Source organism: Rhipicephalus microplus, chromosome 1 (genome assembly GCF_043290135.1).
Source record: "Rhipicephalus microplus isolate Deutch F79 chromosome 1, USDA_Rmic, whole genome shotgun sequence".
Classification (NCBI taxonomy): Eukaryota; Metazoa; Arthropoda; class Arachnida; order Ixodida; family Ixodidae; genus Rhipicephalus; species Rhipicephalus microplus.
In genome coordinates this window covers 149,000,733-149,014,720 of record NC_134700.1, presented here as the reverse complement: position 1 = coordinate 149,014,720, position 13,988 = coordinate 149,000,733, and the positions used below count along the sequence as shown (strand labels likewise).

At 42.2% G+C, this 13,988-nt stretch overlaps 1 protein-coding gene across 7 annotated transcripts in view; it reads left to right on the top strand.

Annotated features, from left to right (window-relative positions):
* Ziz (dedicator of cytokinesis protein Ziz) overlaps window positions 1–13,988 on the top strand; it is a 244,578-nt gene that overhangs the window by 111,535 nt on the left and 119,055 nt on the right. For all 7 annotated transcript variants that reach the window (XM_037429548.2, XM_075887464.1, XM_037429549.2 and 4 more), the window contains exons 5-13: window positions 2,354–2,452; window positions 3,759–3,890; window positions 6,273–6,462; window positions 7,776–7,861; window positions 9,211–9,294; window positions 10,529–10,678; window positions 11,471–11,707; window positions 12,531–12,736; window positions 13,221–13,343. In XM_037429548.2, the coding sequence (XP_037285445.2) occupies window positions 2,354–2,452; window positions 3,759–3,890; window positions 6,273–6,462; window positions 7,776–7,861; window positions 9,211–9,294; window positions 10,529–10,678; window positions 11,471–11,707; window positions 12,531–12,736; window positions 13,221–13,343 (1,307 nt within the window). The remainder of the gene's footprint in view (window positions 1–2,353; window positions 2,453–3,758; window positions 3,891–6,272; window positions 6,463–7,775; window positions 7,862–9,210; window positions 9,295–10,528; window positions 10,679–11,470; window positions 11,708–12,530; window positions 12,737–13,220; window positions 13,344–13,988) is intronic.

Here is a 13,988-nt window from a genome sequence, read left to right as displayed (position 1 = left end):
TGCTTGTACTCGAAGAAATCAATGCTAAAAAAAATTCATGCTAAATGGGCCTGCCTTCATTACTACTTGGCATGAACTACATGATTAAAGATTTGTGTCAAAATATTACAAATGTTATAAATAAGGAGATTTTCAGTTTTCTCACAGCATTGCAATTTACCATGCAAGTTATGTCTGCCTCTGCAAATAATGTAGCTCGTTAGACAGAACTTTGCTTTGGGATGCAGGAGGCTTTAGATGGATCTGTCTTTCATACGCAATCACTTATAATAATGACAAAAAAAATAAGTTGTCGTATACCCTGATTTACGCGAACAGATGACTCGATCTGCCATCATGTCATAAATGGTAATGTTCACGTAGGAACACTGCTGATAGCAATCGTTTGCAAAACAATGGCCGGAAGGTCAAAATGAACTGTTTTGACGGCACACACCGCTTCGTGGCCCACGTGATAATGAAATGCCCCTTGCCTCAGTGAAGCAATGATTGGTCTCGCACGTCATGTTCATATACCAATTGATGCTGTTGTGGGGCAATCAACCGTGGGAAAAATTTATTCATCAGGTGCCGTGACTATCTAAACTTAGAAGCGTGACACCACAGTTGCTAGGATGTTGCATGTAGACACTATCTGAAATCAGTAGCAGTTTCTGCAACTAACCTCAACTTGTTTTTCAAGTAAAATGGAGCGCCGTAATTATTCTTCAAAACATGAAGCTAAATAACGTGATGAAATATGAGCTACTGCACCCAAGAAAATCTACCGCTACAGCTGCGGCGGTGTTCTTGGGCGAACGCATTCGGGATATTTTGGGGCATTTGGTACTAACTTAAGCACGCGCCCTTATGAAAAAAAAAAAAAAAAGCTGCCAGCAGCTACTTCGACGCGTCCGATACAGATACGAATTGTGGAGGCGAAACAATCACATTTTTTTTAAGGAATCGCCCGTGAACAACGCAACCTGAAATGCAAGTGCGCTGTCGTATACATTTCAGCAGTGCATGACTGCGAGACACGCTGCAGTGTAATTGGGGTCACCTCGCATTTTTTAACCTGCTGCACATGCATTGTCTTGCTGTTCACCCTTGTCGAAGTGCGGCTACCATGGCTGAGAATCGAACTCATCTTCAGAGTAAGCAGCGCTACACCATAACAGACTTCATTAAAGCGTGTGTGCTGGAGCGCAGGTACCATTGGCAATTCTACTGGAAAAAAAAATGTTTAGTTTTTTTTTTGTTTTACCAGGAACTTTATCGATGCTGCTTCCGTTAATTATTTTAAGCGTGAGACAAGCAAAAAAGGAATGCTGGCAGCGCAACGTCATTCGAAGCGAGCGCGTGTTATGTATACGCGGGCCACACCAAGATTCCAAGAGTCTGTGCCTTGACGTCATGTAAGCCTCCCCCCAGACAACGCTACACCAACTTCTCGGGGCCAATGACCACTAAAATGTTTCACTGCGAAGCTCAGCTACAGCGTTTTGTAAAGTTAAACTGCGTTAAGGACGAGACACAAGAATAGAAGGAGACAGGAAGAACACAGTTTTTTTTTTTGCTCCATATCTCCCTTTAGTTCTTGTGTCTCGTCTCTAGCACAGTTTAAGTTTACAAAATATGTTGTACCGACTCTCCCCCAACAAATTCTTCTTAAGCTCAACTATATATGGGTGCAATTCATGCCTATGGTGGCTGCATTTTTGTGGGAGCAAAACACACTGTTCCTCGCATACTTAGACTCAGCTGCACATTCAAGACCAACTGGTAAAAATGAGTTCACAGTTGTGTCCTCATATTCATGGTTTTTGTGCATAAAAGCCCTGGAAATAGTATTTTTTTTTTTCGTTTCAATGTTAAATCTCTTTGTAATGTTGGAACTTGTGTTTCTTAAGTCAACCACCTTATGGCGTGCTGGCATCTTGACTTATATATGAATGGCTTATATATGAATATATGAAGTTTAAGTGGCTAGCTGAATATATGCAGTCGCAGAAATATTTTTTTTATTTTTAGATAGATATTTGGTAGTGGTTGTTAACTTGGAAGCAGGAAAAGTTCAGAGTGCATCAAATCACTTGCACAGCTGCACTGTCCGTATATTTGTTGGCAGTGCTTTTCTAAGCGTAGAATAGTGCTTTTAATCGACTTTTTTTTGAAATTCTGATCGATTGGCGATCACTGTAATGGTGGCTCAAAAATTACATCAGAAATACATCACACACATCGGAGGAACGAAAAAAATTGCATCAAACGTACCACCACAACTCACTAGGTATGAGCAGAGGTATTTGTTGTGGCTTCATTTTCTGCTGGGTCAATGCCGCAATGATGCTTGAATGTTGATTTATTTTAGGAGAGCAATCTCAAGGGCGACTCCGAGGTCATCAAGGAAGGCTACATACTCAAAGGGCCAGAATCGGGCACGGACAGCTTTATTAGCTTGGCAACAAAGGTGGGCCATGTCGTTGAATCTCATGGATAGCAACATGTTTGATGTGCATTGATATATAGTCTTCAAGACTGTATGTACGTGTACACGGTACGAGAAGTACCGAATAAATGAAATTGAATATGTGCACTGCCACGACAGAGTGCCCTGATATGTATAAATTGCATGCTTTCGTATGCATCACATATGTGAAGCACTCATAACGTTTCTTAATTAACAAAATTGGATACAGGATGCAGTAAACAAACATTTTATCTGATGATGTGCAGGGGCAGGAAGAGAGCTTTCGATTTCTAGCAGGAAAGCAGGATGGATATCCTAACAGAATTTAATAAAAAGGCAGTACAGACAAAAATACATATCCCTATAGCTGTGCATCATTTTGACAGTTTATTCACTATGGATGGCCTCTGCTCTGTCTTCTCTAGCTTTATTACTCTAGTCTGGTTGTGCAAGTGAAGTCTCGAAATCGATTTGAATTGCTGGCAGTCAACAGTTGTCTACAAAAGATTATTCTGTGTTCTTGAATACTGCTCTCGTTGTATTTGAAAAATGCTTCATGTTATGGGTAGCCCTCGGCTATTTCCTCATGAATGATGTTTTCAAGACATAATTTTAAAAAAACCATCGGTATACAGTTGAATGTCTTTATAAAAGACATGTACCAGAGAGCAATTCTTGTGCATCGTCTCTCACATCACCTAATCGTCTCCCGCACCAATGCCTCTTATAAAACAGTCCAACTGTATTGGTAAAAGTAAACTAACTTGTTCAAGTTTCCATTTCGAAGTCTAACCACCCAGTCATATAATGTAAGTTAGTACTGTATGATAGACAAAATAATTTTTCGTAATCATGTTGTAGCCTAGCTACAGTGTTGTGCTAGTACTGTGCCGAAGGCTGTGAGTTTGGTGTCAGCTGGACGTACGGAAGTTAGATTGTGTTGAAAGACAGAAATATGCATGCACGTAAACTTCGGTACATAATAACAAGCGCCATTTGGTTTAAATTAATCAAAAGTCTATCACTACAGTGGGCCTCATGATCAAATAGTTTATGGTGTGTAGACCCTCATAATATAAATTTGGCTCATTGTCTGTAATGTATATCCCTAGTGCTTGAATATGGCATAGTTCAAAAACTAGATTATTGGTTGAATGTTATCTCTTATCCTTTTCTAGACGCCTCCTTTAATCTCTTATCCTTTTCTAGACACCTCCTTTCTGCTCTCTAGTTTGTTTCTTTCTGACCCGGTACCGCTATTATTACACAACATTGATTGTATGTTCTGTGCTACTTGTTTGTACAGTCGTTCAAGAGGAGATACATGACGTTAACGCGAGGAGTGGATGGCAGCCACTCGATAGAATTCTACAAGGACGACAAAAAGACAGAGTCGAAAGGCACTATCTGCATGGACTTCTGTAGCAAGGTAGTCAGGGTAAGTGGACAACAGAAATACATGTTCGTGTCCTCTTTGCAGACTCGACCTCTTTGTGAAAGTCGGATTGTTTCTTCCACAGAAAAAAATATACAATGCTCCGTGTTGTGCGATTGGGCTGAATGTAAAAGAAATTGAAAGCTTCTCGGCCATTTCTTCCCCACGCGAATTTATGGTCACATTAAGTACTTGTAGCTTGAGTGCATTGTATAGTCTTCATTAGCTATAATTGGGCAGCTCATTGTACCTTTCTCAATATGATTTGTTGCAAAGCTTCTGCTTCACATTGTTGAACATTCATTTGTGTGTATAGGGCTCATGGATTGATACGTGACTTTCAGAATATTGAGTATAATAACTTGTATGCGTGATCGCTCTATGTAATGCATCATGCCGCTATGATCATACTGGCTTTTATGCGAGCATTTGAGTTGAAGTTATGCCAACGTACACGAACGCAATAAGACAGTGTTGCGAACAAAAGATTTTTGAAAAATGAAGCCGTGGAGAAGCTTCCGCTCACTTTCGTTCGTTGCTGGGTGACGTGTTCACACATGTAGCATTGAGAAATAGGCTGGTGAAGTGATATTGCTGTCATAGCTTGCAGCCATGATCATTAGCAACTCATTTTTCTTCATTAGCTCTCGCAACTTATCCCAAACCTTACCAAAAAGTCTCTCAGTTTGCCCATGACTGGTCTGTAGTCGAGTTCCTTGGCATCACGTGCAATGTTTGAAGATTGAAGACTTCGTTGTTTACTTAGTTGCCTACTCTGTTAATTCCATTCACTTTAGCATCGATCTTGTCGAGAACAAAACATGCATGGTTTACTACTGTCAAAGTGGCTGTTAGATTTTACAGTGAAAGCTGTTATGATATTGTATCACAACAAGGGTCGCGTGTACAGTAGTTGTCCACCGCTGCCGCCGCCGGTGTCTGTAACAACTACTGCGCAAAGGGAGAAAAAAAAGCTAAGTAAATGAAAAGCAGCAAGGACGCAGTAGGATTCGAACCCGGGTCCCTGGGTGCCAGCCCTATAATCTAGTAGTCCATCTACGACTGAGCAAATCAGGTGCTTGGAACTCCGTTGCAAATTGACCATAGGCAGGCTTCATGTCGGGAAAGGAATCACATTAATGTGTGTAATAAAGCGCTTTAGAACAGCTAAGGAACAGCCAGGTGTCACACAATGTGAATTGCATAACGAGTGGGTCTTCAAATGGTACAACGCATTACAATAGCACCAGGCATAATTCATCGTCGTCAGCCACAGCATCGAAAAAATTGCACAAAAATCCTTGCGAGTGTGTAGCAGGTTCCATGCTTCTCAGAAGCATGACGAAGGATAGCATAATGCATCCCTCCCCACTGCACAAAAATTATGAATATTTATGGTGTAGTGAGTACCCTGCAAGCGTGCTTTGTATCGGTTACCAAAGTGTTTAAAAAGGCCCTGAAAGGTCGCTCTCTCAGTTTTTGCTGTGTGTTCTTCATAGGCCTGGCGTTTTCTTTATTATACTTTCTTTTATTCTGTGAGAACCGGTATGAATCATCAATAGTACTTGTGGGCCCTAGTAAAGTGCGGCATGGCAGTCAAATCTCATCTCTACTATATGGCAGTGAAGTTGCTCTTTTATATTTAATATTAGAAAAAAAAAACTCGGTCATTCGAGGCCTGCATTTTTGGTTACTGCATTCAACTCGCCGAACATCAAGGCACTGATAAAGGCACCTTTGTAGCACAACGCTGTTATTTCACCCAATCGAGAGACTCTGGGTTGATTAGTGCCAATAGGTTTTTTTGCATTGTACTCAAACATTACATAGCTACAATTAACATGATAGCTACTTTCTTAGGTCTGCTAATGCATACCTAATTAATTGGCTCTGCTAAATCCAGCAAAGTGGTTGCAGGGTTGAAAACTACCAGTTTGTAGCATGAGGCCATGAAGAAACTTGTGTGAGAAAGTTTCTTAGTAGGCAAAAAATTTATCCTGGTTGAGGAGTCGGCAATTCCTTCTATCACAGTGCAAGATTCCGCAGAATTGATTTGCAGAAGTCTGTGTCTGCTCTTCAAGTTGTCGATTAATTTGCCTTTGTGCTGCAAATCACTAGCTTGTTGGTTAGCTCATTCGGTAAAGCAACCGTCTCAGAAAGACATTGGTCTCGAAATCAGTCCCCGGACCAGAGTGAATTTTTTGGCTACTAAGAAGCCTCCTTTCTGAAAAATCTGTGTGGCTTTCCTCCTAGCTTCAGGCGGCTTTCAATTTTTCTTTCTTCTTCCTCCTTGCATAAGTTAGTCATATCAGTTTTTCATAGCAGTCTCACATAGCAGATCTGCTGGGGTTTTCATACGAGACTAAATGAATGCGCACTGTGCAGAATTCCAAACGAAGCAAGTTAAGCTTCGAGCTGCGCATGCAAGACGGCCACAAGTCGTGCGTGCTGGCGGCCGAGAGCGAGGTTGAGATGGATGGCTGGATGGCCATGCTGGTGGCCATCACTACCAACTACCGCAACGCCCAGGAGTCCAACAGGAAGGCTGCGGCCGCTGTCGTCTCATCACCCGAAGGTCTACTTCCTTTGTGCCGTGTTGTATTTGTGCATAAAAAGCTTTCTCGAGGAGACAGCTCACGTAGAAATCTGCTGCGGCTATATAAATGGCAGGCACTGCCTATACTAAGATGTTCTTTACTTTGGCGATGGTCCACTGATTATTTTGTAATGGAATGCAGATTTATTTGTTTGGCTTATTTTATTACCTCTTTATTCTTGCCTGGTCTCAATAACCATTCCACCGGCAAGCTCTAAAGAAACAAAATACACGATTCTTTCTTTGTCATGAATTTAAGTTGCATATGCAATATAGTGAGCGCGTATATTTTGTCAACAAGACGCCGAGCGCTTCAGGAAAGGACGATGCTAACGCAGTTGAATCCCTTTATAAGAGACACTGATATAACATAAATTTGGATATCGTACTAAGACACCAGTGTGCCTACTTTGAAATCTTCCCTTTTCTAGCCTTTGTTTTACATTGCAATAGGCATTGATAAGAAAATGCATACATGGAACCTGGCTTATAAGAGCTGTCTAATATAGAAGACATGAATTCATGCTTAGTGCATGGTTCAACTGTATGTGAGACAATAAAAGGGATGTACAGATAGTCAAATCACACTTGCCTAGCATCATTTCACCACATGCTTGCTGTGTGCCACTTGTTATGCTGCGGTGGGTTCTCGCGCAGTTATGACGACGAATGCTTTGCAACAGGAGGCATTGAGATTATAGCTGACTCAGTAGCTGACATCAAATATGAAAGGCTTAGCAGATTTTGTCTTTGTTAAAAGTTTTGTCTTTGTTAAAAGTGCAGCATTTAAATTTCTATACATATATTGTGCTTTATTTTCTTTCTCTTGTTGGTTGTCATGGTCGTGACAAAAGATACACTGAAGCTAGAAATCGGGAATAAATACATGGTCGGGAGTTCACTAGAGTATGTGCGAGTGCTGTTGACGTTCATCTCGCAAGAACTCGCCGATAAATTCTGTGAAATGTTTCATCCCCAAATAACGACATTAATTTAGTCAACTGAAAAGTTAATTTGGGGAATTGTGATGAGGTAAAAAAAATGTGCCCATTTTTGACTGCATAAAACTCGCTCCAATTTACGCACACTACTTGTTTAGTTATCAAGCATTGAAGAAATTTGAAAACATGCATGGTTCTTCTTTATACACTTTAGTAATGTAATGTGCCTAAGTCTGGCCATGTTGTGCAAAGCTTAATCTAAGAGAACACAATGAAAGAATAAATTAAAACAGCATCCTACATTTCAAGGTTTCGAGGAGAACTTAAGTATATTGTATGAAACCTTTGCAGAAAGTGTGGTAACGTCGCCATCATCACCCTACGGCTATGGAACATTGAAAAGCTTGGAGCACAGCAAGAATCCAGACTTGGTGAAGGTATTGAAGAATATTCTTATGTCCTACTGTTTGCTGTGGGTTAGTGCAGTTATGTCAAACATTATAAAAACTGATCAGTTTAATGATTTTGAATTCACAAATTGATTTTCATCAGCCTTATAGATCTCACTGAAAGCAATGTTGTCATGTATTGTTCAAACCGAATGTATTCTATACCCATGTGCCAACGTTAGATTTTGTGAATACAGTAGAACCCCGCTGTTGCGTTCCCGTGTGCTGCGTTTTCCTGGCTGTTACGTCGTTTTCGGCCGGTCCCGGCACAGCTCCCATAGAATTGGGAACCCCGCTGCTGCGTCGCAACTGTGGGATTGTTCCCGCATCATACGTTGCGAAGTGCCATGACGCGCCGGTACGAGCGGCCATGTTATCTTTCATGTAGCTTGGCTTGGCGGCTTGACGATGGGATTGGCCGCCCAAAGTGCCGGGGGCAACACTTATGACGTTTTTTCGGTTCATGCCAGCAAAAGCACGACCTTTGAGATCCGTATTTGCACTCTAAGAAATATTGTGTCTATGACGCGTTGGGGCCCTAAAATCGGTTTTGGCATCTGTAAAAGTAAGGTCTCCGAGACCTATTTTTGTTTTCTTAGGATGTCACGCTGGCTTAAACTTATCGCCACCGGGTCGCGCAGGCGGCCCGATTCAAAGAGTATAGCCCGATCGCCATCACCATCGCCCATGTGTGCCCGTGCTACCCGTGCTTGCTGCGGTCTTCTCGCATTGCCTTTGTTTCGTGTCGGTCGTTGCGCTGGTTATACGAGCATGCGGCATAGTGCCTTTACACTTCCAACGCCATGGAGACTGTTGGTGCCAGTGGGATCGCGTACAGTGACTACGCTTCTGTTGACGACGCCGTTGTCACCTCCGCGATGTTATCCGTTGACGACATTGTGGCTGAGTGCGCCGATCCGTGTGCCAGTGACGAGGAAGTTGAGGAGGAGGTGGAGCGGATACCGGAGCCAACGTCCTCATCGGCCGTAGCGGCACTGTATTTATTGCGAAGATATGTGCGCACCAGTGACGATGGCGAGAGCCGCATGGCACTACAGGTGCTTGAAAAACGCCTTGTGCTTGTCGGGCGTGAGAAGATGCGCTAGGCAACGCTGCATGATTTTTTCAAGCAAAAGAATTAAAATAAAACTATGTGCAGTTCACCACTACTCTTATTTCTCAATTTTTCGCGTTTCTCGGCTTTTGCATTTCCCGGCTCCCACGTTTTGTTTTTTACGGTCCCGTGAAAAACGTATCAGCAGGGTTCTACTGTAGTATGCTTAGGTATTGTGTATCCTTGCAGCTAAAATGGTCTGCATTAAATTTTTTTTTTTCAGTATGCCAAGGAGACTGACTACTCCATATCCCAAGCACGCAAACAGAATAGGCAAAACCTGTTCTCTATTTATCCAGACCTACAGGTAAGTGGTTTCTTCAAGTCCAGCGCTTTGTTACTTTACATTATTCACTGACACCATTATGTTCTTTGTGGCATTTTGTTGGCACATACTGCTAGCTTCCTTTAGAAGTACTGCTTACGTGGTGGAATATCGACAAGTGTGAATTGCTTAAGATGGTACTACTGCATGCTGGAGCTTCTTTTTAAGTGGTTGCTTTCATATTTGGATGATGGGCAAAAAAAATTTCATCAATAGACTTTTCTTAGTCTTTGTAAACTGAGCCACAGCAGTAAACTCTAAAGCATTGTTCTCAAAAAATGAAAAACCTAAAAGGAAGTCTTGCAGCACCCTGTTTTTATTTTAGTTATAACTTGTGGCAAAGACTCTGCATGAGATTTAAGAGCCATTCATTTTATTAGGTCACTTGGGCCTCCTTGTAAAGGAAGTTGGCAGTGCCTGCAGTCGTCAGTTGTACTTCATTATGGGGGACACAGCTTTGTTCTTCTTTATGTCGAAAAAATTCAATTATGTTGAGGATGTGCCTGACAGACACACATTCACACATCTTTTTCATTTATTAGAAGTCCTGGTGCCATAATTACTTTGAACTTTTGTTGGCCCTAATTATGTGTATCTGTTTCGATAGCAGCTTGTTCTTTTTATTGAGCAACCTCAATTTTTAGGGCCTTTGTAAAATTTAAATTACACACGCGATCATTACTGTGCTGAAGTTGTAGAAGGCCAAATGTGTAGCTTTGATCCCACATACCGTGAAATCCCGAGCAAGCACCCCTCCTCCCACTTTCAAGAGATTTGAAATATGCCCCAAAGATCAAGCAAGCGCACTCGCCTCCCTGCTGTTACTATTTTCACCGTTTCAAGTACTGTATTTATTATTTGATGAGGGCAATGAACTACAGTTATTACTAGCTTATTCAATAAAGCATTTCTTTGGAAACATGGTCGCTCGTTCTGAATGCTTAGCAGTTTTCCCACAGCCATCTCTAGTTTTAATATGTGGCCAAACAAGGGGCCCCACCTCTCCAGATCTTGTTGGATTATCCTTCACCATAAGGGGGGGGCACTTGTTGGGAATTTACGGTACCTTTCTGTGCCAATCAGGACAAGTTGCCAAGCCCCCTTGTTACCTATGCAACTAAAACAGGTTGCTAGCCAATGTTTTGTATGAATAACGCACTTTTCAAGATTTTGATTAACATTTATATCTCGCGTTGTGAAATCCTTGCACGTACAGAGGTCAAGCAGCTGCATGCACATCTCGAACTACGAGCGACGTGTGGAGCCTTTCAAAGAAGAATTCAACACGCGCATGTTTGTGAAGTGCGAAGAGGTCAAGTTCAACCTGCAGGCGCCTCTGGACTGCCAGAATGGATCCCTCTGCCAGGTACATCACTGGTGCTTGATGACGGTAGTACTAGTAAAAACCTTTATTCAGAAAGCTGTCAGCTTCTTGAAAGGAGATGACATTCCGCCGCAGTGGGTGCTCAGCTACTGACCCGAAAGTCAAAGGTTTGGTCCCAGCCATGGCAGTTGCATTTCGATAAATGCAAAATGCTTGAGGCCCATGTACTGTGTGATGTCAGTGCACATTAAAGAACACAAGATGGTCGCAATTTCCAGAGCCCTCCACGTGGTGTTCCTTGTAATCATATCTTGGTTCTGAAACATAAACCCTAGATATTAATATTATTGTTGCTACTATTATTATTATTATTATTATTATTATTATTATTATTATTATTAGTAGTAGTAGTAGTAGTAGTAGTAGTAGTAGTAGTAGTAGTAGTAGTAGTAGTAGTAGTAGTAGTAGTAGTAGTAGTAGTAGTAAGGAGAGATTGCTGTCAAGCTGTGCGTGGTGTCCACCTCGTCAGCACATTTCACTATCTGAAGCTGGGCATCCAAGGCTAGTTCTTGTGAAGGTTTTCTCCCAGGCTTCACTTGACGTCAGTGCCACGCAAGCTGTGGAGCATGCTGTTTTCATGAGTTGTGGGTTGGTGTCAGATGTTCATGGGGCAAGGTCTTACGTTGATAAAAAGTGTTATTGTTGTCTTGTTGCACTTTCTGCTGCATGAAGCTCGATGCAACTTTCTATGCGCATTCCTCGCTGACGCAGCCGCGGTTCGACTTGCCTTTGGCGCTTCTGCTGTTTCGAGAATTGGTACATCTCTCTCTGCAGGTTGAGCCCTACTTTACCACCATGGCCGTGTACGATGTACGCCACATGCGCAAGGTGACTGAAGATTTCCGCTTCGACTGCAACAACTCATACATGCGCAACATGCTGCCAAAGACAACGCGAAGGAAAAGCACCAGCGGCTCGGCTCCCAACGGCTCCGCTGGCACCAAACTCAGCGACACATTGCTGCCTGGAATGAGTGAGCTGGGAGAGGAATGGCTTGCATTTCCACAGCAGGTAATAGCGCCAGCACCCTGCCCAGAGGCGAATTTAAACTTTTAATTTATCATTGCCGATGACACTGTTTGCAATGGTCTCTGCCACTCCAACCTTTGGTAGTGCTTTCTCACATGCGGTACATGCATTTGATTTTAAATTATTTGCCGGGCTTTGCAGGTGTTTTTCTGCCATTTAAGTGTGGGTGTTTTCGTGGAATGAACCTAGGTGAAAGTTGGTGTTCTTTCTGTTCTCTCGTATTTTTTTTTCTGTAGTTTACCATTTGCACATTGCGCTTTCAATTTTGACGCAGTGATGTGCTTAGTAGGTGCTGACAAGTTAGTTGGCAGCATAGCATTTAGCTGAACAAGTGCATAAAAAAAATAGAGCATAGTGATAACGAAATACAGGAAGCTGATTTGTAGTTATGCAGGTCGCATACATGTTAATTGTCTTCACACTTATTCACTTGTATTGCCTTACTAGTATCTAACAAACAGTGAACTGAGGAGATAGGGCAAGTTGTTGCCGTGAGTTTCATCAGGGGGGTGCAATAGAGGAACTTGTTCCCCAAGGCACATTAGCATTACCCTCTCCTCCTAGCCTCAAGGCAACATTGGTTTTTCTACCTTATAAGACAAAATCTTGCCAATGTCCATGGTTGCTGCCAAGCTCTTTTTTAGACTTTGGGTTGTATGTGCCACATTTTAACAAGGATGAAATGCAAAAAGAAAAATGTTGATGTGCCTCTCATTAAAAGCAGACGTTAACAACTTCATGTGATAGAAATAACTCGTATAGGCAAACTGTGCCTTGGGTTTCATGTGGCTGGGGTGCTGCGCAGGCAATCTTCATGGTTCAGCGTCCGGACTCCGAACTGTTCCTGGTGGTGAGGGTGGAGAAGGTTCTGCAAGGAAGCATAGCACAGGCTTCGGAGCCTTACCTGCGGCATGGTAGCGATGGCCGGCAGGGAACCAAGGCCCAGAAGATGTTCCGGCTTTGCTGCCAGCGGCTCGACCACTTCCGCATGCCCTTCGCCTGGGCCGCCAAGTAAGCATCCATTACACAGCAGCATTGACACCATTTCTAGTTTGTTTGAATTGTCTATTTGTAATTAGCACTGCTAACTTATTATAGCTGAACCCCTTTATAAGAGACACTGATGTAAGAGACAAATGGGTATAAAAGACACCAGTGTGCCTACAGTAAAACACGGGTTGTTAGGAAAATACATACGTGGTACCATGGTTATAAGAGACATCTCATATAAAAGACAAGAATTGCTGCCTGGTGCATGTCTCTTATAAAGAGGTTTAACTGTATAAATGTACAAGATCTGTTCATAAGCAGCCATGATTGATTTCCATTTCACCGTAATCATTCATAAAACGAATGTGAAATGTGTCCTTGTGGAAGGGAGTTGCAGTTGTTTGATGTTAAGAAACTGCACGAATTTTTCATGCTTTCAAGTTTCCATCTTCTAGGAGCTTCTGCCTTTTTAGAATTACTATTAACTATTCTCCTCTGCCTACAGGCCTCTGTTCAGTCGGCATTCCAGTGAGTTGGACAAGTTCATGGAGTTTGGGCAGATCTACCGGCAAGACAGTGCTAAACTCTCCGAAGAAGACACGCTGAAGTTCCTTTGCGACCTCAAAAGGTAGCCTTTCTTTTTCTTTTTTGTCTTCAAAGATGATGTTAAAACGAAGTAACATTGCGACATTTTGTGCATTAGTAGCTAATATAGTGTATTTTCAATGAATCAGTTTTGTTAAGAATGCAGTATTTATGAATGAATAAAACAATGTCAGTGCAAGAAAAATGCCACAGAGAAGTAAAGATTTGCACTCAGAGAGGCCACTGTGCCACCGATGTGAGAACATAGAAGCAGCCCCTCAAAAAAGCACTTGTTTCCTTTTTTTTCTATTTGTGCACGTTCATATAGTAGCGTAAAATAGTTATTGCATTTCTGCATAAAAGAAGATGCGATTTGGTTTATATTGGTGAATTTCGATACAGTTGGGCCAGCACCTTCTACACTGCTGTTATAGCACAAGTACATTTATATTGTCTGAGCTCGGTTGTTCAATGAACTTCTCGAGATGGGTAGATAAGTAAGCCTATAAAACTGGCTAAGTGGTTTGTTGAAGAATGCATCACCCACCCATTCATTAAAAATTTATCCTAAACGTACCGAGGCAAATGCATATGACCATATGAAGGTCACCATGTGATGACGCACCCGTAAGTCGCGGGATCAAATCCCGGCTGCGGTGGCTGCATTTCTGATAAAGGCTGAAATGCT